This window comes from Pinus tabuliformis, chromosome X (assembly GCF_031772625.1).
Source record: "Pinus tabuliformis cultivar Carrire ecotype Pingquan chromosome X, CPIR1, whole genome shotgun sequence".
In the NCBI taxonomy this organism is placed as follows: Eukaryota; Viridiplantae; Streptophyta; class Pinopsida; order Pinales; family Pinaceae; genus Pinus; species Pinus tabuliformis.
The window spans coordinates 355882285-355903648 of record NC_142308.1 but is presented as its reverse complement, the minus strand read 5'-3'; the positions used below and the strand labels follow the sequence as shown (position 1 = coordinate 355903648).

At 37.8% G+C, this 21364-nt stretch overlaps 1 protein-coding gene across 3 annotated transcripts in view; it reads right to left on the bottom strand.

Annotated features, from left to right (window-relative positions):
• Positions 1 to 21364, bottom strand: part of LOC149139963 (FKBP-like peptidyl-prolyl cis-trans isomerase family protein) — a 312982-nt gene that overhangs the window by 177088 nt on the left and 114530 nt on the right. For all 3 annotated transcript variants that reach the window (XM_089447228.1, XM_089447226.1, XM_089447227.1), the window contains exon 3: positions 15153 to 15236. In XM_089447228.1, coding sequence (XP_089303354.1) covers positions 15153 to 15236 — 84 coding nt within the window. The remainder of the gene's footprint in view (positions 1 to 15152; positions 15237 to 21364) is intronic.

The window sequence follows — 21364 nt, the reverse complement described above, 5'->3', positions numbered from 1 at the left end:
CCGATACCTGCAGTTCCTTCCATTGAAGGTTATGAGATTGGTCAGCTATGTAATGCCTTAATACAGATACATGAAATACATTATGAACTTTATGCAAATGAGGTGGCAGTGCAAGACGATAGGCGACAGGTCCAACTCTTTCCATGACTTTAAATGGTCCAATAAATCGGGGTGATAATTTTGTCCCTTTTCCAAATCAAATAGCACTTTTATTCGGTTTGATGTGGATGAAAACCTGATCCCATACTTCATACTTCCTATCAGTTCTGTGGGCATTAGCATAACTCTTTTGTCTATCCTGTGCTTCCTTTAACTGTTGTCTAATTTGTTTTACCTACTCTTCCCTTTCTTGGATTAATTCTGGTCCTATTATCACTCGATCTTCTAACCTATCCCAACTTAACGGTGTTCTGCAAGGTCTGCCGTATAATGCTTCAAATGGAGGCATTCTGATTGAACTGTGGTAACTGTTATTGTATGCAAATTCGACTAAGGATAAGTATTTTTCCCAGTGTGATTGCTGATCCATAACATACATCCTCAACATATCTTCAAGTATTTGATTTACCCTTTCTGTTTGCCCATCAGTTTCAGGATGATAAGCTGTGCTTAAATTTAATTGAGTTCCTAAGGCTGACTGCATGCAAGTCCAGAATCTTGAAGTAAATCGTGAATCTCTATCTGATATAATCTTCTTAGGTACTCCATGAAATCTGATAATTTCATTTATGAATACTTGAGCTACGTTAGCAACTTCGTAAGTATCTCTTACGGGAATGAAATGGGTGCTTTTCGTTAATTTATCCACTACTACCAGAATGGCATTGTGTCTTTGAGAAGTCAGAGGTAGTCAAGTGATGAAATCCATAGAAATAATCTCCCATTTGGTCATAGAAATGTCGTGAGGTTGTAAGAGACCCGCTGGATGACAATGATCTGCTTTTACTTGTTGACATTCCAAACATCTTGCAACAAATTGAACGATATCACGTTTCATGTCCGAGCAGAAGAAGAGTTTCTTGGTATCCATATACATCTTCTTTACTCCAAGATGTGCACAATATACTACTCTGTGGGCTTCCTTAAGGATGGTGTCTCAAAGATCCTTATTATCAGGAATATACATCCTTCCATGAAATCGTAAGATTCCATCATCTTCTAATTCATATCCTTCAAACTTAGATTCTTTCGGCTTTTTACTATCAAGACTAGATCTTACCTTTAAATACTAGCTATCTTTTATGAGATGTTCTAGTACTCGTTGCCTTAAGTCTATTTTGATAGGGATGAGAGAGAATATCGGGGTCTTCTGCTTAAAGCATCTGCCACTACATTTTCTTTTCCTTTAATATATGATATTCCAAAATCATATTCACTTAGGAATTCACTCCATCGTCTTTGTCTGGCATTTAAGTCTCTTTGAGTGAACAGATATTGTAGACTTTGATGGTCACTTTTAAGTGTAAAACTTTGCCCCACTAAATAGTGTCTCCAAATCTTTAAAGCTAGTACTACAACAGCTAACTCTAAATCGTGAGTAGCGTAGAGTTCTTCATGAGGCTTTAATTTTTTTGAAACATACGCTATTACTCCTCTATCTTGCATTAATACTGCACCTAACCCATGTTTGGATGCATCAGTACATACCCTAACCCATGTTTGGATGCATCAGCACATACCGTAAATTCTTTGTCCATATCAGGGACTCTTAAGATTGGTGCACTGGTCAGTAGTCTTTTGAGTTCAAAAATTCTTTGTTACATTCCTCAGTCCATTCATACTTAATACCTTTACACTGAAGGGTTGTAATCGGCTTTGCAATTTTGGAGAACCCTTCCACAAATCTTCGGTAGTAACCAGCTAAACCCATAAAGCTTCATACTTCATGTGCATTTTTCGGTATTGGCCATTCCATGATTGCTTTTACCTTCTCAGGGTCTACTGAGATCCCTTCACCTGATATGATATGACCTAAGTAATGAATCTTTTCCTGAAAATCGAACACTTGGATAATTTTCCATATAACTGATGTTTTCTTAGGCAGGATAACACTATCCGTAAATTATCTTCATGCTCTTTCTCATTCTTGGAATAAATGAGTACATCATCTAAAAAGACTTGTACAAATTGATCAAGATATTTGCGGAAAACACTATTCATAAGATTCATGAATACTGTTGGTGCATTTGTTAATCCAAATGGTACCACAGTAAATTCATAATGTCCAAAATGTGTCCGGAATGCAGTCTTAGAAATATCGCTTTCAGAAATCCTTAGTTGATGATAGCCTGATCGAAGATCAATTTTTGAAAAGACAGCAACTCCTTTCATTTGATCGAAAAAATCATCAATTCGAGGCATAAGATATCGATTCTTTACTGTAGCTCGATTTAAGTCTCGATAATCTATGCATAATCTTAAAGATCCATCTTTCTTCTTGACAAAAATTACAGGAGCATCTCAAGGTGATATACTGGGTCGAATATCTCCTATATCCAGTAGTTCCTTCAATTGAATTTGTAATTCTTGAAGTTCTGAAGCTATCATTCTATAAGGTGTTTTAGAAATTGGTTGAGTATCGGGTTTCAATTCTATGGTGAGGTCTAGCTCTCGTTCGGGAGGTAATCCTGGTAGTTCCTTTGGAAATACATCTGGAAATTCGGCTAACACCGGATATTGTTCTAAGGATGGTCCTTATCCTTTACTTATTTCTTGAATTATATATGCCTGACAACCTTTTCTTAAGCAACGCTTCATTTTCATTGCTGATATGTAGCGTAAAGATACTTTTCTCTTGATTCCTTGAATTTGGATCGCTTCTCCTTCATCATTTATACCTAGAATTCTTTTCTCATAACAGTCTACCCAAGCTTGATGAGCTTCTAGCCAATCCATACCTATGACAAGATCATCAGTTCCTAAGGCTGTAACATAAACTTTCATTTTAGTCGAACAGACCCCTAGGTCAATTTTGCATTGATCCACACTTAAGTCTACGGATTGGAGTTCTCCTGAGGCCATTTCTACCTGTCTAAAATCATTTTGTCTGCGAGATGCCAACCCACATTTGTTTAATGCATATGACGAAATGAAACTATCTGTGGCACCAGTATCAAATAAGATTTTGAGTTTTATACCATTAATAATACCTGAAGATTCCACTACAGTGGATTGATGTGCTGCTTGGTCGTTGTTGACTAAAGCATGAATCCTATGATTGCCTTGATTATTTGATATTGGTTCCTTTCCAGTCCTATGCAATATACTTGATGAAGCTTCTGGACAATCACGTTGAAAATGCGGTCCTCCACATTCCCAACAATTAACCTGTGTTGGTCCTCTTGAATTAGGACGTGAATTTCTAGATAAAGAACTTCGTCCTCTCATGTTGCTTCCTCTCGAATTCCTTCCTCTATTAGCAATTCCACGAGATTTCCATGGACTTGTGTTTGATGATTCAGCGGCTATAGTATTAACTGCCATGGGAGCTCTTGTTCCTACATTTCTTGGGATAAATCTATTACCATAAGGTGGTCTTGAGCTACCTCCTCTAAAGAAATTTTGGGGAGTCTTTCTGAAAACCCTGATTGTAAAGGTTCTGCTGACCCAGTATCCTTTTTTATTCCTAGATGTTCTTCTGCATAACAGCCACAGTCTACCGCTTCAACTACTGATGATGGTTTCCACATCCTGACCAAGGCCCTGATGCGAGGATTTAACCCAAATATGAAACGTTCAGCCTGACGTTCATCAGAATCTAAGTAATGAATGTATTTTACAAGCTCCATAAACCTTATCTCATATTTATCCATTGTTTTATTACCTTGAACTAATGCATGGAAGGCTCTGGCTTATTGTTCTTGAAAATATGGATGTAAATACTTCGCATGAAATCTTTCGTCGAATAATTCCCAAGAAACATTGTCCGTTGTGAGGTGTAGTTGTTTTTCCAGATTTCCTCACCAAATCAAAGCACTCTCCTTTAATTGAAATACGGCAATTTTTGTTTTTGCAGAAGAAGAATATTCTCTTAACTTAAAACATTTGTTCATTCCTTCTAAACATGCCTCGGCACGTTCTCCTGCTCAACCTCCTGAAAATTCTGGGAGTTTAATTTTCTGAAGCTCCCTAGAAATATCTTCCTTCGATCTTTTATACTCATAATTCTTTGGTTCCGTTGAATTTGTTGCTAAGGGTTGAAGTTCTTATTTGGTCTTAGCGATGGTTGACCCTTTTAATGTTTCCAATAATGCTTCCAATGAGTTCATTATCACAGTCAACTCCGGTGCTGGAGCGATCGGTATTGATGATGGTCTCGCTGGAGACGATGATGATGGTGGGGATGGAGATGATGATGACAACGGTGGTGGCATTAATGATGGTGATGTTTCCCGATCACGTCGTTGTCGCTCATATGTCCTTACCATCGTAATGCTTCCTGTATACATAATAAAATTTGTAAAAATTTTGAGGTATACATTTGGATTTAACATATAGTTTTTGCAACTTCACATTTAAAAATGGGTATAGTTTTTTTGCTATTTTTATCTGCTAGGCAGATCTTACTGGTACCGAGGTCAAGGACGATGGTCTCGCGACCTCCTTGTCCTAATGCAGGGAATCCTATCCTAATGCGTAATAATACTTATTTTAATGCATGAGTCTTTATAAACCGCAATTTTTTCTAAGCTTCATTCGTAACATTCATTCTCTTAGTAAACATTCTCCACTAACTCGCATATCATTACCAAAGCTAATGATAAAATATTTTAATATACATGTATGTTAAAATAATAATTTTTTTTTTTTTTAGCTCTTATCTTCTTATTGCTTTACTTTTTCTTATATCTTATTTCATCTTTTTTTATATATTTTTTATTATTTTTACTTTCTCACATTCTCTATTTAATTTTCTTATTTTATTATCTTCCCTTTTTTTTATTATCTTACCCTCTTTACCTTCCTTTTCCTATATCCATTCCTCTACTTATATTCTATATACTATACTACTTCCTATATTACTCCTCTCTATTTTATCATCTATATTTATCTCTCTTCTCTCTTTTACTTTTATATATATATATATATATATTTTTAAATAAATAATCTTAAAATAAATATATATTATTTAAAATATTAAATTTTTAATTCGTTTAGTCCCCACCGTAACTACGATGCATTATATATAAAATTAAGTATTCAAAAATTTATGAGCTCATATATAAAATTAAGACTTGGCGGTGACATGGCTCACGGGCTCGAAACCCTCGCCTACCGATTTCGGCAATATATATAAAATTTAATTTGATACAGCATAGTAATGGGGAGGTTAGTTGATCGAAACCCCGGCCAACACTCTAGTCCGAATGGCGCAATGGAAATTCCGTATGCGGTGACGGTGAATGAGCGGGTTGTCTGCGCTGAGGTCTTATGATCAAATCTCGTTCGGTTCGTTGGCCCGTAACAAAGTTTTATATGTTTGGGAGGTCGATGGGTCGAATTCCCCACCCGACGCTCCAGCATTACATGGTTAAATAAACTGCCTACGTCCCTGTATTTTATATGTTGTATATATATATATATATATATATATATATATATAATATGGCCCATATTAAAAACAGTTAATAATTTAATAAATTATATTATGGTAATGATTATAATGAATCGCCCAGCGGATATATATATGATCCATTTATAACATATGGTTTTAACCACGTTTTATACCATTGGACCCCGCGGCTCACATTCGATGGGTACTGAAGGTTTTAACTATATGCCATAACTATATGCCACGGGTTCTAACTATGTGCCGCCGTCGGTCTATGGTTCAAACATTACACCGATGTTGACATATATCGCATATCATATAGTTTAATACATAGTTACGAGATAATTTAAACATTAATTCATAGCTTGACACCTAAAAATAAAATTATTTCCTTGGCGCGTCTTCACAGTAACACGCCTGCATACTCCACGGAGGTAATTGGCGTGAGGACAGCTATTGACGTCTGGTCCTGAAGAAGCTAACGCACAGCACTGTTATATAAGAATTTTTTTTTAGCACTGTCGTTCATCTTTTTGCTTCCAGAACAAAGCAGATGAAGCGAGCATGGTTTTGTAACCATGATACGGTGAGGGACTTAATTTTCAAAGAATTTGGATTTTGTTCGAAGTTTACTCGAATGAAAATGAAGATGCCGTTAGAAGCATGGTCTTCTCAAAACTGAAGCCTCTGTGCGTTAGATTATCCCATTTGCGCAATCCAAGCCACAGTAGGCCTCAGCTGCTGTGTTTATTGACTGTATAAGTTTGAGAGGCTCCAAGGTTAGCTCTAGGAATATGTAGTTTCCATTATTTAGGCTGCAATATATATCATTCGTTCAACTTGACAGAAGCTCTAAATAAAATTTTATAATGCATTTAAACATGTCTATTATTTTTTATTTTTTTTGATGCGAACTGGCTTTCCTCTTAAGATTTTTACAGCTTCTGAACAAGATGAAACCTTTGTTTGCAGATCAATCCAAAGACATGGATTGTATAAATAACTCAAGAAGAGATGGTGCACTAAAGTTGTTTTACTGCATCTAGAGTAACTACTGCAGCGATGTACATCAACAACAATAGATCAGATGTCAATGATAATAAGGAAATAATCCTCTGGGGCTTTGCTGTCACCTTGAGGCTTCTGGAGAATTTCGTCATGGGGTAGTCAAGTATTTAAGGATAGTACCGCTTAGCCCCAAGCCATGCTTGGGTAAAGCATGCACATATAAACTAATCACCTTTCTTCTTTTCGGATACAGAGTTCCCTTTCCAGGATAAGAGCTCTTTTCTAAGTCATCAGAAAACAGAAGTATTTAATAACGGAGGGGGTTTTAGTTGCATTTCTTCAGTCAGAAGATGCATCTGCAGCAGTGGAGCACTTGCTATCACTACTTCTTCGGGCAGAGTTTATTATGCTTCCATTTGCTATCACTACTTCTTCAGACAGAGTTCATTATGCTTGTAATGAAAGGCTTTTCTATAATATACAGTCACAGACTTTCAACTTTTGACTCGTTATTCTTTGTTTTAATCAAGGTTATTTTAACAAACTTAAGAGATCCAAGAGTTTGAACCTCGCTCTGATACCAGATGTAAGGGCTGAACTAATTTAAAGAACCATTTCTGCAACTATAAAGATTAATATTGTAAAGACATTTTATAGAGTTATCTATCCTGAACAGGGTATGAAACCTTAAAATAATTTATGTTCTAAATTTATACAAAACTTCATATAACTAATTGATTGATTCGCTGAGAAGTACTCACTTGGTCTGTTGCGAATATCTGTTGCGGATGAAGATGTTTCATAATTTCTTCAGTTCGCTCCCGTTTACCAAAAGACCAAAACCACCATACCAAAATGATCAGAACCTCGTTACTCAGTCCAGTAAGCTTGTCAGTTGAAGCAGATTGTTCCCCCATGCCCAGAAACCTCAGAATAACCAGCTCTCCTTTTATTGGTAACTCAAGTTTATAAAGTTCCGCCCTTCTTCAGTATTCCCTTCGTTCTTTCTCCTTCTTCCCCCGATGTTCTTCCAAAACTGTTCTCTCTGGTTTATAAATTGTTTCTTGGCGGTGGCCGCCCTTCCACCAGCAACCCACCACTTCATCTCTTCGTGACACCCTTCCATGTCACGTCATATATATTTCTTTTAAAAGGTATATTGATTTTTTTGTTATTTAATATCCTTTGTTTGATTTTAATATAAAGGTTTAGACTTATATTAAAATACTTTATCATTAATTTATTTTTATTATTTTATTAATTGATTAATATAATTTCTTTAATGTTTATTGTATAGCTGGTCGTTACACAGAAGAGCTCAAAAGCAGAGAGGAAAAGGATTTCGACATTACTGCAAAGGCAGCAATTCGAAACCCTAGAGGCAGCGCAGTTCGAAGGCCAAGGAGGAATAAGTTTTAAGGTGAAATTGATTTCTCTGAGTGAGTCAACAAAGAAATTCAATCTCTAGATTGAAGCTTACCAGAGGCAGAAGGGAGCAGTGTATTTTTCCTTGCATAGCAGATCTTCAGTTGGGACGCAGATATTTTGCAGCAGTTGTTGGGGAAGAAAAGCGTTAGATAGGAAAATAGCACAAAGAAAGATGGAAAATCAAGATATCTCTAGATTATCTTCTAGATTAGAAGAAGAATTCTCATGCTTGGCAAGTTTAGCATCAACAGATGTTTGGTACATTGATAGTGGGGCTTCAGCCCATATGACTGGAGTACGAGAATATTTCTCAAGCTATCAAGAAGAGCAAATGGACTTCCAGATTACTATGGGAAACAGAACGAAGTGTACTCCAGTAGGGAGAGGCACCATAGCATTTCAGACAGAAGCAGGAACCAACATCCGAGCCACTAATGTTTTGCATGTGCCCGAGTTAGGAATGAATCTGATTTCAGTGTCCTGGTTATAGGACAAGGGATACGATGTATACTTCATTGGAAAGAAAGCATATGTCAAACATCCAAGTTGGAAGAAGAAGAGAAAAATTGGAGCTCAAAGTAACAAATTGTATAAGTTGCAGCTCGAGTCTCCAATGGCACTAATAGGCAACAATCTTAATGGAGAAAAGGAACTGAATGAGCTATGGCACAGGCGAATGGGACACTTACACCATGGATCATTTAGGATGCTCAGAGAGACTATTACAAGAGTTCCAGTTCTTAGTATTGAGCATGATGATATATGCATAGGATGCGTACTAGGGAATTACGCTAAAGCAGCTTTTTCTAGGAGTAAAAACAGAGCAGAGGGTGTATTGGGATTGATAAACTCAAATATCTATTGTCCAATGTTCACAAGATCTCTCAATGGTGGCGAATACTTCGTCACCTTTATTGATGATCACTCTAGGAAAACCTAGATCCATTTCTTAAAGACCAAGGATGAGGTCTTTGATCGGTTCAGAGAGCTTAAGGCTCCATTGAGAACATGACAGGGAAAAAGGTAAAGGTATTGCATTCAGATAATGGTGGAGAATATACAAACAAAGACTTCACATATTTCTACGCAAAATAGGGCATCGAAAGAGATTGGACAACTCCATATAATTTGGAGCGGAATGGAGTAGCAGAGCGTAAGAATAGAACTATTGTTCGAGTGAAAAAGGCTATGTTGTATGATCAAGATTTTCCTAGCTTCTTATGGGCAAAAGCTTGCAACACAACAGTGTATATCCATAATAGAACTCCTCACAGAGCTTTGGGGAAGAAAACGTTTGAAGGTGTTTTCACAGGGAAGAAGCCAAAAGTCAATCATCTCAGAATATTCGGAAGTGTGGCATATTGTCACATTCCAGACGAGAAGCGTAGTAAACTGGATCAGACTGCAGAAAATGGGTACCTCGTAGGATATTGCGAGACCTCGAAGGCATACAGAATTTACATTCCTAGTAGCAGGAAGATTGTAGTAAAACAAGATGCGAAGTTCATGGAGGATAGAGCTTTCAGGAAATCCCAAGAGATGCCAACAGAAGATCAGTCAGTAGAGATTCCTTTAGTCCAGAAGCAGCAGGGGCAGCAAGGAGGACAAGCAAGAGGACAAACATTTGGAACTAGCACAGTGACCAGTACCAGTATTTCCTCAAAAGAAGGAAATCCAAGTAGTTCTCAACAGGTCGAACGACAGGAACAGGAGGGGGATTTGATCAAGCCTCCCACCACCAGTAGAGAAGTACGACAGACATTGAGGGACGCAGAGGAGTTTGTCGAAGCTCCTAGAACCGAGAAAAGACAGCGTAGGCAGCCTAACAGGTATCAAGCCTTGGTAGCACAAGTTGAAGAACCCTCTAGCTTTCAGGAAGTCGTACAACACCAAGTATGGGTGGATGCCATGGTAGAAGAGTATAGTTCTATCATGACGAATGATGTCTGTGAAGTGGTACCTAGGCCAGAGGATAGATTAGTTGTAGGATCAAGATGGATCTACAAGATCAAGTATGCTGCAGATGGCAGTATAGAGAAGTACAAGGCTAGGTTTGTAGCAAAGGGGTACGCACAAAAAGAAGGAATAGACTATGAAGAGACCTTCGCCCCAGTAGCCAGATATACCTCTATCAGATATGTTATATCCCTAACGACTCAAATGGGATGGGAGATTCACTAAATGGATGTCAAGATAACATTCTTGAACAGGGTGATAGAAGAAGAGGTGTATATAGAACAGCCTGAAGGCTTCGAAACTCATGAGAAGAGAACTCATGTATGTAGGTTAAAGAAAGCCCTGTATGGGCTCAAGCAAGCACCCAGAGCATGGTATGGTCAGATTGATAGTTACTTGCAGCAGTTGGGATTCATCAAGAGTGATGTTGATCCCAATCTCTACTATCTAATGGTGGAGAATGAGCCACTTATTCTGGTATTATATGTGGATGACTTGTTTCTAACAGGGTCATCTAGGCTCATAAAGGACTGCAAGAAGAATCTTGAAGCAGAATTCGACATGAAGGATATGGGGTTGATGCATTATTTTCTAGGGTTGGAAGTATGGTAGAAGGATGGGGAGATCTTCCTTGGACAAGGAAGATATGCTACAAAGATTCTAAAGAGATTCAGAATGCAAGATTGTCGGCCCATAGCTATGCCCATGATCTCCAACTAGAAGAAAATATATGCATTAGGAGACAAGGAGGTGGACCCCACCTTGTACAAACAACTCATTGGGTCGCTCATGTATCTTGTCAACACTAGGCCAGATATTTTCTTTGTTGTCAACACCCGTAGTCAATTCATGGTGGAACCGAAAAGGGTGCATTAGGCAGCAGTTAGGCACATTCTTAGATATGTGTGTGGAACAGTGGAATATGGATTGAAATACACCTGAGAATATGACGTCAGATTCAATGGATTCACAGATGCAGATTGAGCAAGTAGTTCAGTACACTGGAAAAGCACCTCCGGGTATTGCTTCAGTGTTGGATCAAGAATGATCTCTTGGTGTCGCAGGAAGCAAAAGTTGGTAGCTCTAAGCTCAGTAGAAGCAGAATATATGGCGAATAGCACAGCTACGTGCAAAGCTATATGGCTTAGAAAACTACTTGTGAGTCTGTTCAGGAAAAGGATGAAGTCGACCAATATTTTCTATGATAATCTGAGTTGTATTAAACTCTCTGAGAATCCAGTATTTCATGATCAATCAAAACACATTGATATCAGATGTCACTTTATCAGAGACTATGTTCAACGTGGGGTAGTACAGTTGCAGTATGTCTCCACATGAAATCAGGTAGCAGACATACTCATAAAATATCTAGGAAGAGCTAAGTTCATCCAGTTCAAGGAGCAGATGGGTATGGTAGAGAATCCGTTTCAGTAGTAGATACAGATGGTTTCTCAGTTGCAGTAGCAGAAAGTTGCAGTACAGATGCAGTGTTGGCAATGGCAGAGTCAGCGACAGTACGAATGCAGTATTTGCGCAATAGTTGCTGGGCAGTGATGTCAGACATCAGCAACGCAAAGGGAGTGTTGATTTCTAGTAGCATCGGATGTGCTCTAAGCCTCAAAATTTGCAGGGAGGCTTGGACACATGTATTCCACAATACCCATAAATCGTTTTGGGAAATTCCACCTGGAGACAGTTTTATTAAAATAATTAATTATTTTTAATGGAGGCCTAAGTCTAAACTTAGGGAATTAAAATAATTAAAGGGTATTAATCTAAACTATGGGTGAAACTTCTAGAAGAAGACAGAGATCAAGTCCAAATGATATGAGCCATTGATTAGAATCTAATCTGGGTCATTGGTTCTCAACTAGAGGATTATAAGGACTTTGATGGGCATTTGGAAAACACACCAAGCAGATACTCAGTTACCCGAGTAAAATCGATTTTCTCACTGGTCGAAGTTCAGAAAGAGAAAATCGATTCAGAGGAAGAGTTGCAGGTGAGGAGGAGAGAGAGAATAGTAGCATTAGTCAAGAGTGCAAGAGCAGAAGACATGGAGCAGAGAAGGGACAGCGCAAAAGTTGTGACGCAGAGGGATAGCGTAGAGGCTGACACTGGGATTGCGCAGTCCTCACGCAGAAGCTGATGCAGTGAGAAGCAGAGGGGGCAGCAGGTCCTCTCCTGGATCAGAATCTCGCCAGGAAGTGTGAGAGAACTGTCAGTAAATTTCTCACAGAGATTTCTCTTCTATTCTGCTAGTTGTATCTTGTACATGATATTTTTGTTGAAGATAAATTAAGAAACCCTCATCTGCTGCACCGATTTTCCCGCATTGGGTTTTTCCGGGGACAATTGTCCAAAAATAATTGTCATTGTGATTGTACTTGTGCTAGTATTTTTCCTTGCATTTATTTTCCACAGTATTTTAATTGTGAAGGCTCGGTAGAATTTATTTCAATATTTTCCGTAGAAACACTATGAATAACTTATTTCTGAATTAATAAGTAGAAGAAATAATATCAGTCACTGCAGTTGGATTTCTATCTAGAAATTTTCACATCCTTCAAATAGAAGTTACACCCTTACCCATCACCACACATATTGCTCAACACATCATAATTAATAAGCAATACCCTAAGTAATTTCAATGATATAAATTTGAAGTATAAAGTAAATATGCTTATCAGAATAAATGTAAAATTTAAAGTCAATTATAAATATGGTTATATATTTATATATCCCAAATTATATAACAGAATTAATAAATTGTCAAATGATAAATTAAATCAAATTATAGTACATACTATGGACCAAAGGTATTGATATAAAAATGAATTCTAAATTTTAAAGATAAACCTAGCACACATGTCAATATACCAAGTAAATATGATTACACACTACAAAAAAATTGAAGGTGTCACTGTGTAAAAGAGTGGCGGATCTGCTGGTAGAGCAAGCAGTGACCGCCAAGGAGTAGATATACGGAGACAAAAGGGAGCACGAAAAGGAGGCAAGGGGTGGAGTTTGTTTGGGGGAAACAGGAGATTTTGGGGAGTTTTTTAGAGACGGGAATTTCTAACAGTCACAGATATTGAGCTTTATTGTTCTTGGAATTTTGGGCATGAGGGCTAGAAGATTTGTATTCTGGATCTATGGACCGTATAAGTAGACCCCAGATAGGTTGGGAAGTAAAGGGCGGTTTTGTAACTGCAGCAGTGAGAACAACGACAAACCAAAACACCTTCAACTGATTCTAGGTATTCTTCTGTAATTTATATTTTTAAATTCCAATTATTGTCTGGTTAAAATTACACAATTAGGGATTTACATTGTCTGGTTAAAATTGCATAGTCAGGTTACTACATTTTATAACATATTAAGTGCCTAGATTGTACTTTTCTATGTGGAAAATTCAATTTTTTGTCATAATTGAATAGCCACCCTTAACCAAGGATTGTGAAGCTAGACCCCTGGATGCGGGTGGCATTGAGATATTTAATGGCGAGCCACATGCTGGGCATGGGCTGCCACGTGATGGCGCTCCAACCTTAAATGCTGCAAGCCGCCGAAACTTCACAACGGCAGCGGCCTCTGAGCATCCTTAATGGAGCCGAGGGAAGGAATGGCCGTCATGCGAGGCGCATTCAATGCTGGTCATCTCATTCGACATGCTATGCGGTTTAAGTATGTGGTCTGCTTGGGGAAGGGAGCTCATTCTGGCAAGGGGAATTCACAGAGCGTTGAGGGATTTTGCTGTGAGCTGGAGGTTGAGAGAAGGGCGGAGGTTTATAACACACCTGCGTTCCCTGGAATGGTTAGTCGTCTATTTATACTTTGCTCTGTCTCCAATTGGGGATTGCACGTTGTGGGGAGGGCGCAGATACAGTGCCGAACCTCATCTGCAGGGGAACGAAACAAAGGTTTGGTGGCTATTATGGTGCGTGAGAGGATGCCTTGTCGCAGAGGACCAGGGCGTGGAGAATCCTCTCGCCCCCCAGCTGCAGATATTCATCATCACTGTTGTTGTTGTTATTGTTACCGAAGGATGGGAGCCACCCCTATCCCGGCCTGTCAAGTCATGGAAGTGGGCAGCTCCAGTGGAGGGGAGCCCAAGCTACCTGCATTCGGCTCTGTTATATTCACTCTGGGAGGCTCTGGGGATAATCCAGGCATCAACGCACACATCTCTGTGCTTTTCACCCAAATTCAGGAGGAGAACGCAGAAGAATCATCTCTGGTCCTGGCGGAAGACAACAATGCACGAGGTAAGGGTAAGCTCCCAATGGGGGAGACGTCAATTGAAGCAGAAGGCTCTGCAAGTGGTCGCGGGAAGCTCCCAGTGGAGGAACCGGCGAGTGAGGAGAGCAATTCCGGGACAGACCGCTCTCAATTCCCCAACCAGCATCAAGCTCCCGCGCATCCAGAACCAGAGCACACTCCGACGGCGATGGAAGAAGAGCCAGAGGATTAGCTCTGGAGGTGGCCCTGTGTTTTTTGCCTTCCTCTCTCATCTCAGGTTTCGGGGTAGGAACAATCTCAATTTCCTGTTTTTACTTGGTCGTCTGTGTTTTTTGTGGCTAGTTACTGTATGCAGTCTCCACCTTTGCAGTGGGACGATGTCTCTTGTTGGGCGGAAATCCTTGATGATTGCCTGGTTTTTTGTATGTCCATAGTTATGAATCCGGTTTCCATAGTCTGTCTGGGTTGTAGGTCTCTGTGGAATTGCCCCTGCGTGGGTTGTTATGGAACCATTTTGGAAACGCTTAGCATTTTAAATTTTGATCTCTTTGATCTTATAGCCCTGCGCGGCAATGGAACAAGTCTGAATATGCAGCCCATGAGCCGCAGATGGCCTTGGGCAGCCAGTTTCTTTGAATGTAAAGTTATCTGTATATATTAATAGAAAAGTAGTTAATCTTGCCGAGAAAAAAAAAGGATTGTGAAGCTAGACTATGTCTTAACCAAGGATTGCAAAGCTAGACTAATTCTAAATCGTTGTGTGTATTTCACACAACCTTCATGGATTAAGGAAAATACTATAACACAATATATCACTACCTAAAATTCAAGAGATTTATTCTCTAATTACTTTGACAAGATGCTCAAATTGACAAAAGAAAATTAACTTTGCCCATAGTTGACACCCTTCTAAACTTAGCAATCATATCCATCCAAAGCACCTTTCCATGGGTAATACGACAAATACCTGAAATCCAATAGGTGGACTTGGCCCATTCCCAATCTTGATATCCTTGTATTGTAAACCAGATTCAGTTGTGATCATTGGAGCCTACAAAAGCAAACATCTGATAAATTAAACTCTGCTCACTTTAATTTTCAAAGAACTCTGAAAGATTTTTCCTTCAATATCATGCAAGATTTAAATATTGAACGAAGAACATTTGTAATGCGGACTGAATTCTTGACTTAGAAGGGGAAATATGAATTCTGATCGTTATATTTGTAAATTTCATATTTATTGAACAGCAAGAGAGAAAGTTGATTTGAGTTTTTTGAGGTTAATCGAAAGTATGATTAGTGCCTAAAGAATGTTTGGGCATATGGGGTCTATAAGGAAGCCAATATAATTTACCTTCTTGTGAGAATGTGCATGAATATAGCCTGAATAAAGAAGCTACAGCAAACATGTCATGCACACCACTAAAACAGAAATATTTTGAGAGTAATTTGAATTTAGCAAGACCTCCAAATCGATCAAAGGGTGCATCTGCTACAAGGTTGTGCAAAATAGCTCTAATCCAAATTAATAAACAGTGCATACAATAGCATTTCCGAAAATCTAAGATGCATGATAAGGGGTAAAGGGTATGAATTTCCGAAACAGAAACGCACTGGAAACGTGAACCCCCAAAAATGTGAAAATGGGGGGATATATATATATATATATATATATATATATATATATATATATTGAAACTTGAAAAGAAATCATTATGAATAAATGAGCAAGAACGTTTAAATGACAAGCAATGTTCCACCATCGCTTATAATAGGATCCTCATCATTAGTATAACCCTTTTCCTCTACCTCCATCTTCTAGGGACATCAATCAACTCCACCCAATTTTGATGAAACTACCTAATCCAAGCTTTGAAATATGGTATGAAACACTTAGCCTTCATAATCAATGATTTTGGTTTGAGTGGACAGTTCATTTTTGCTAAGGCCACGATAGAGGAGTCCAACAAGCAATATCGAGGTACATAAAGAGCTTGGTTCTCTAAGATTAACTGCCAATTCCATACCCTCATACGTGATAGAATACAACAAAAATGCTTCAATCCTACCAATCCTGAAAATTGTTAAGTCTAACGAATTTTGAATGCAATATGAAATTTTACTTTCTCCATATAAAGTCTGATGAGATTGGAACCACTCTCAAACATCCTAAAACAATTAATGTAATGTTGAAAATTAAAGTAAATGTATCCTTTTACTATAAGAACTTAACATTACCATTAATTGCCAACATTTTGGTGCAAATTGAGAGAGAAACCCTCTTTTAAACAAAATTTTTCCAGTGTTAAAAGTTTCTAGAAGTCTCAATAATTGATAATTAACCTCTAATTAGCCATTAAAAACAAAAATGTGGGTCCTGACAATTAAATCAACAAAAAATCAAACAAATTTCATTTGGAAATATGTTGTTCAGACATTGAAAAGCATTTCAGTTTGTATGAAACTTGTTTCCCACATGTGATACATGTTTCAGACAAAATGAAATGTGTTTCAAGCATGTTTTAGTCATGTTTCAGCATTTCAACACAGAAACGTGGCTGGTATGCAGGGGGGCACATTTCCTGCAACATAGCCAGCAATAGATACAAGAACATAAGGGGGAATCAACTACACCTTTTATTCTTCTAGCCAAGAAAAGACATTATCTGTATTACAACTTATTGAGACACATTTGATGCAGAAAACAAAAGCCTTAGTCTTCAGCATTTAGGTTCAAAACATGTGCTTCCAACTGTTATACAACTGCAAACAAAAGTCTGTAATTACTCCAAAATTTCAAGGAACATTACAATCGGAGGAGATTATCATAAAATGAGAATAAGCTCAAAAACTCCTCACAATAAAATAATAATATCCAAAGCAAAACCCTAGATCTATCCTAGGGAGGTGTAAACAAAAAGATATTCTCCAACTACCCCTAGCTAACAAGTCAAACAAGTACTAAATAATAGGCAATATCAAATGGAAAGCCACGTGTCATCATCTCTAACCAAATTGTACCCTCAAGAGAGGACGCCTTGTCCAAGAATAGTAGCATGACCACGTCAAAAGGTTCAAAGTCCACTTATAAATGCCTCCATAGGTGCACCATCCCAGTTTTGGAGAAATGTAAGTAGCTTCAGTCTTCATAATTTGTACTATTATGTATTTTATGTAAAAAGCAAAAGAGATGAAAAGAAGAAAAAGATAGATTATTATTATTTTTCTAGACAAGCATGTTCTTCATGCTTCTAGGTTTTTTAGTCAAAGAGTCAAGTCTTATTTGGACCTATTGTAAAAAAGAAGGAAAAAGAATTTTTAAATATGTAATTTTGAGACAGAAACCCTCTAGGTGCCAAGCCTGTTGAAGAATGTAACTAGTGTTAGTGTTCATAATTGCATTTGAGTCAAGATGTAATATATTTATCAAAAGAAAGAAAAAGAAAATTTATTTATTAGCATGGGTTTCATGCTTTATTATTTTATTTCTAGGTCAAAGCCTCCAATGTAGACTTCTAGGGTTTATTTCAAGAGTCCTTGTCCATGTCATCATCTAATAGACCCTTCTTGGGCTTTGTCTATCAAGAAAGAAAAAATATTTTGACGAAAAATGAGTCATTTAGGCCTCCTCCACCAAGTCGACCTGAAAGAAGACAAGTCGGCCTAATTGGGAGCCAAAATACATTATATAAAGGCAGCGACTTGACTTCATTTGAAGCACAAGACAAGCAAGTTCAATATGCAATGGTTGGAGAAAAAAAGGGAGAGCGAAATACCTAAGGAGAAGGAGAAAACCCTAGCGAAGGAGACATTTGTCAAGCAAAAGGAAGTCAAATTTCTCTCTCTTCTACCACACCTGTGAGTTTCCGGGTTATTCCTGAGGAGCCAAAATTTCAGATCTGCAGTATGTTGGATGGTGTTGTCATTAATGTCAACCCATGGAGTTGACTAGGTTTGACTTTGACTAAAAACACTAGCCATTGATGTCAAATGGTTAATGAACGTTTCCTAGTAATTGTCAGGTTACATCAAGTTGGCAACTCCATTGTTCGATGGTTGAAAACCCAAGTCCTAGGGTTTGGGTTCCTTGGATTGAGGATGTACCCCAACTTTGTCGATGTTTTTGAAGGGTCGAACCATTGAGTTTGGGTTGGAGATCTAATCATTAGATTCTCCACGAAGAGATGTTTTTGTTTATATTTGAAACGCCACATAAGTCCTCCTAGTTTGAGAGAAAATTGAGTTTGAAGTTGTAGAACCCAGTTTCTGGGCTAAATCCCCAAAGGGTTGTGACAGACATCTTATCATTAGTTCCCCTACGGTTGTCAATATATGACAGTAATTCTTGTCGCAATCTCATTGTGTATAAGTTGAATAACTTCAAGAACCAAAGACAATAAACCAATCATTGACTTCACAACCACGTAGGACCATATACACTAAGCCAATCATTGATATTTAATTTTTTGTGGAATTGAAAATATTTCTAGGCACGATTCTTAAAAAAAATATTAATATAAGGATCACTTATTCTCTTTGTGGAATTAAAATCTTAGCAAGGGTATCCCAAGTGTCATAAAAATCCTACACCTCATTAGAAGCCTAATTTCTTAAGGGTAGTTGACTTTTTTTTAGGGTCTAGAAGAATTAATAAATCATTGTAAATTATAATTAATAATCCTTACGTCTAAAATTCCTCCAATGTTCATATCATAGAGCCCCTATCAAAACTCTACAAAAGAGGCCTAATCTAACCTTAAAGATATAACATCTCAACTCATGATATGATTATATCGACTTTGATTATATTATGACCCCTTAGACTCTTATATATAGAAAGGAGGTTTTATCATTTGTATCATCCAAGAATTGTTCATTTGTGTAATGTAAAGGAGGTTGCCCCCACGAAGAGGCTTATTTCTAAGGCGCTGATCTATCTTTTTTATCTTGTTGTGAACTGGTTTCATAACATTTGGTATCAGAGCTTTGGATTCTAGGGTTTCGCTGCTCAAAACAGGGCATTGTGGGATTTTCGCTATAATGTTTGTTCTGCGACGTTTCAGAAGCTAAAACAAAAACCCATTTGAGATGATATCTAACTGAACCTCGGGTCTGAATTTCAGATCCTGTCTTGCTATATTTTCGGAGATCTGATCTGAGAAAGTTAGGGTTTTTGCAAGCTCCAGAATTCCATCTCAAACAGGTCATTGTGGAATTTTCGCTATAATTGTTTTTCTATGACGTTTCAAACTCTAAAATTAAAACCCATTTGATCCGAAAACTTGGTGAAGCTTGGGCCCGAATTTCAGATCTTGTTTCACTATATTTTTGGAGATACAGTCCAAGACATTTAGGGTTTCTGCAGGCTCCCAAATTGCATCCCAAACAGGTGGCCTTGGGAGAATCATCATAACTTTCTCTCTGAGCATCAAATTGACATTTCGTAAGAAGTTACAGAAAGAAGACGAACTGTAGGTTTTTCGTGTATTGGTTTCAGGTCCTAAGGTTGAAAAAGTGACACGTGGAACTTCATACAAGTTCTCTCTACTGAACTAGTCTATAATTAGGTCATCGTGGGAGATTTGACATAACTCTTCCTTACATAATCCAATATTGATCAGACATGTAGGGTTAGAAAGAGGACTCAGAGGGCTACTGCAGGACACAATTTCTGAACTCGGAGATCTGAAATTACAGAGTTACAGTCATTTCAAGATCAAGCTCCTAAAATCAAGAAAAGGCGATATGGGGAAGTTTGATGGCAAGGATCCGGTTAATTGGATACTACAAATGGAGCAATATTTTGATCTATATGAGGTGCAATGTTACAAAAGGTACGTATTTCATCTTCATATTTAGAACCGGATCAACTTTTATGGTATAAAGGGCTTTGTTCTCGTAAACCACTTGTTACATGGTCAATTTTCACGGAGGAAATGATAGCACATTATGAGGATACAAAGAGCAACACCTTCTTTAGCCAATTGATAAATCTCAAACAGAAAGGTTCAATGGCAGAGCACATTGAGAACTTTCAAAAATTGAATATAAGGGTAAATGATATTCCAGAGAAGCAAAGAATTGATGTCTTCATAGGGACTTTAAAAGATAACATTCAACATGAGGTTCGTCTTTGGGAACCTGATTCATTGGAGAAGGCATTCAGGTTGGCAAGAAAAATTGAAAGTGAAATTATGGAAACAAAAAATCCCACCACTCATGACTATAATTATGGAAGTGTTTTTTCTCCTAGCCTTCCACAACCTACAAGGTTTACACCACAACGATTGGAAGAAAAAAGAGAAAAAGGGCTTTGTTACAATTGTGATAGCAAATACACTAAAGGTCATAAGTGTGTTGAGAAGAAATTATTTTACATAGATTATGAAGAGGAGGAAGAAAAGGATCAAGAAACATCAAAAGAAGAGGATATACACCAGGAACCAACCCCAGAGAAAGAAGAATGAATCCAAACATATCTTGTAAAGCATTCGCAAGAATTACCACTCCTCAAACTCTCAAGATAGAAGGACATATCAAGAAGAAAAAGGTTCAAGAAGTGAAAGATCACATCAAGAAAGAAGAAATGAATCCGACCATATCTTGTAATGCATTGGCCGGAATTACCACTCCTCAAACTATCAAGATAAAAGGACATATCAAAAAGAAAAAAGTTCAAGACGTGAAAGATCACATCGAGCATCAAGAAATGAATCTGACCATATCTTGTAATGCATCGGAAGAAATTACCACTCGTCAAACTCTCAAGATAGAAGGACATATCAAGAAGAAAAATATTCAAGCAGTGAAAGATCACATCGAGCATCAACAAGTTCTCCAACTTTTAAAGGATAACGCCACTTTGGTGTAGAATCGAATGAAACAACAAGCAGATCAACATCACTTTTGATCTAGGCGATTGGGTATTTTTACGGCTACATCTCAAGCAAGCTATTTATTTAAAGGAAATGTTGGCAATACTACATGCACTTAAGAAATGGTGACCTTACCTAATGGGAAGACACTTCAAGATGCACTCTCAAGAAAGGATGAGGATGTGGAAGCATTGTTTTGTGCTATTTCTATTATCCAACTAGATTGGATCAACAAAGCAAGGGATGAATGGAAGAAGGACGAAGAAGTGTGGCCACTCATTCAAAAGTTGCAGAAGATCCCAGT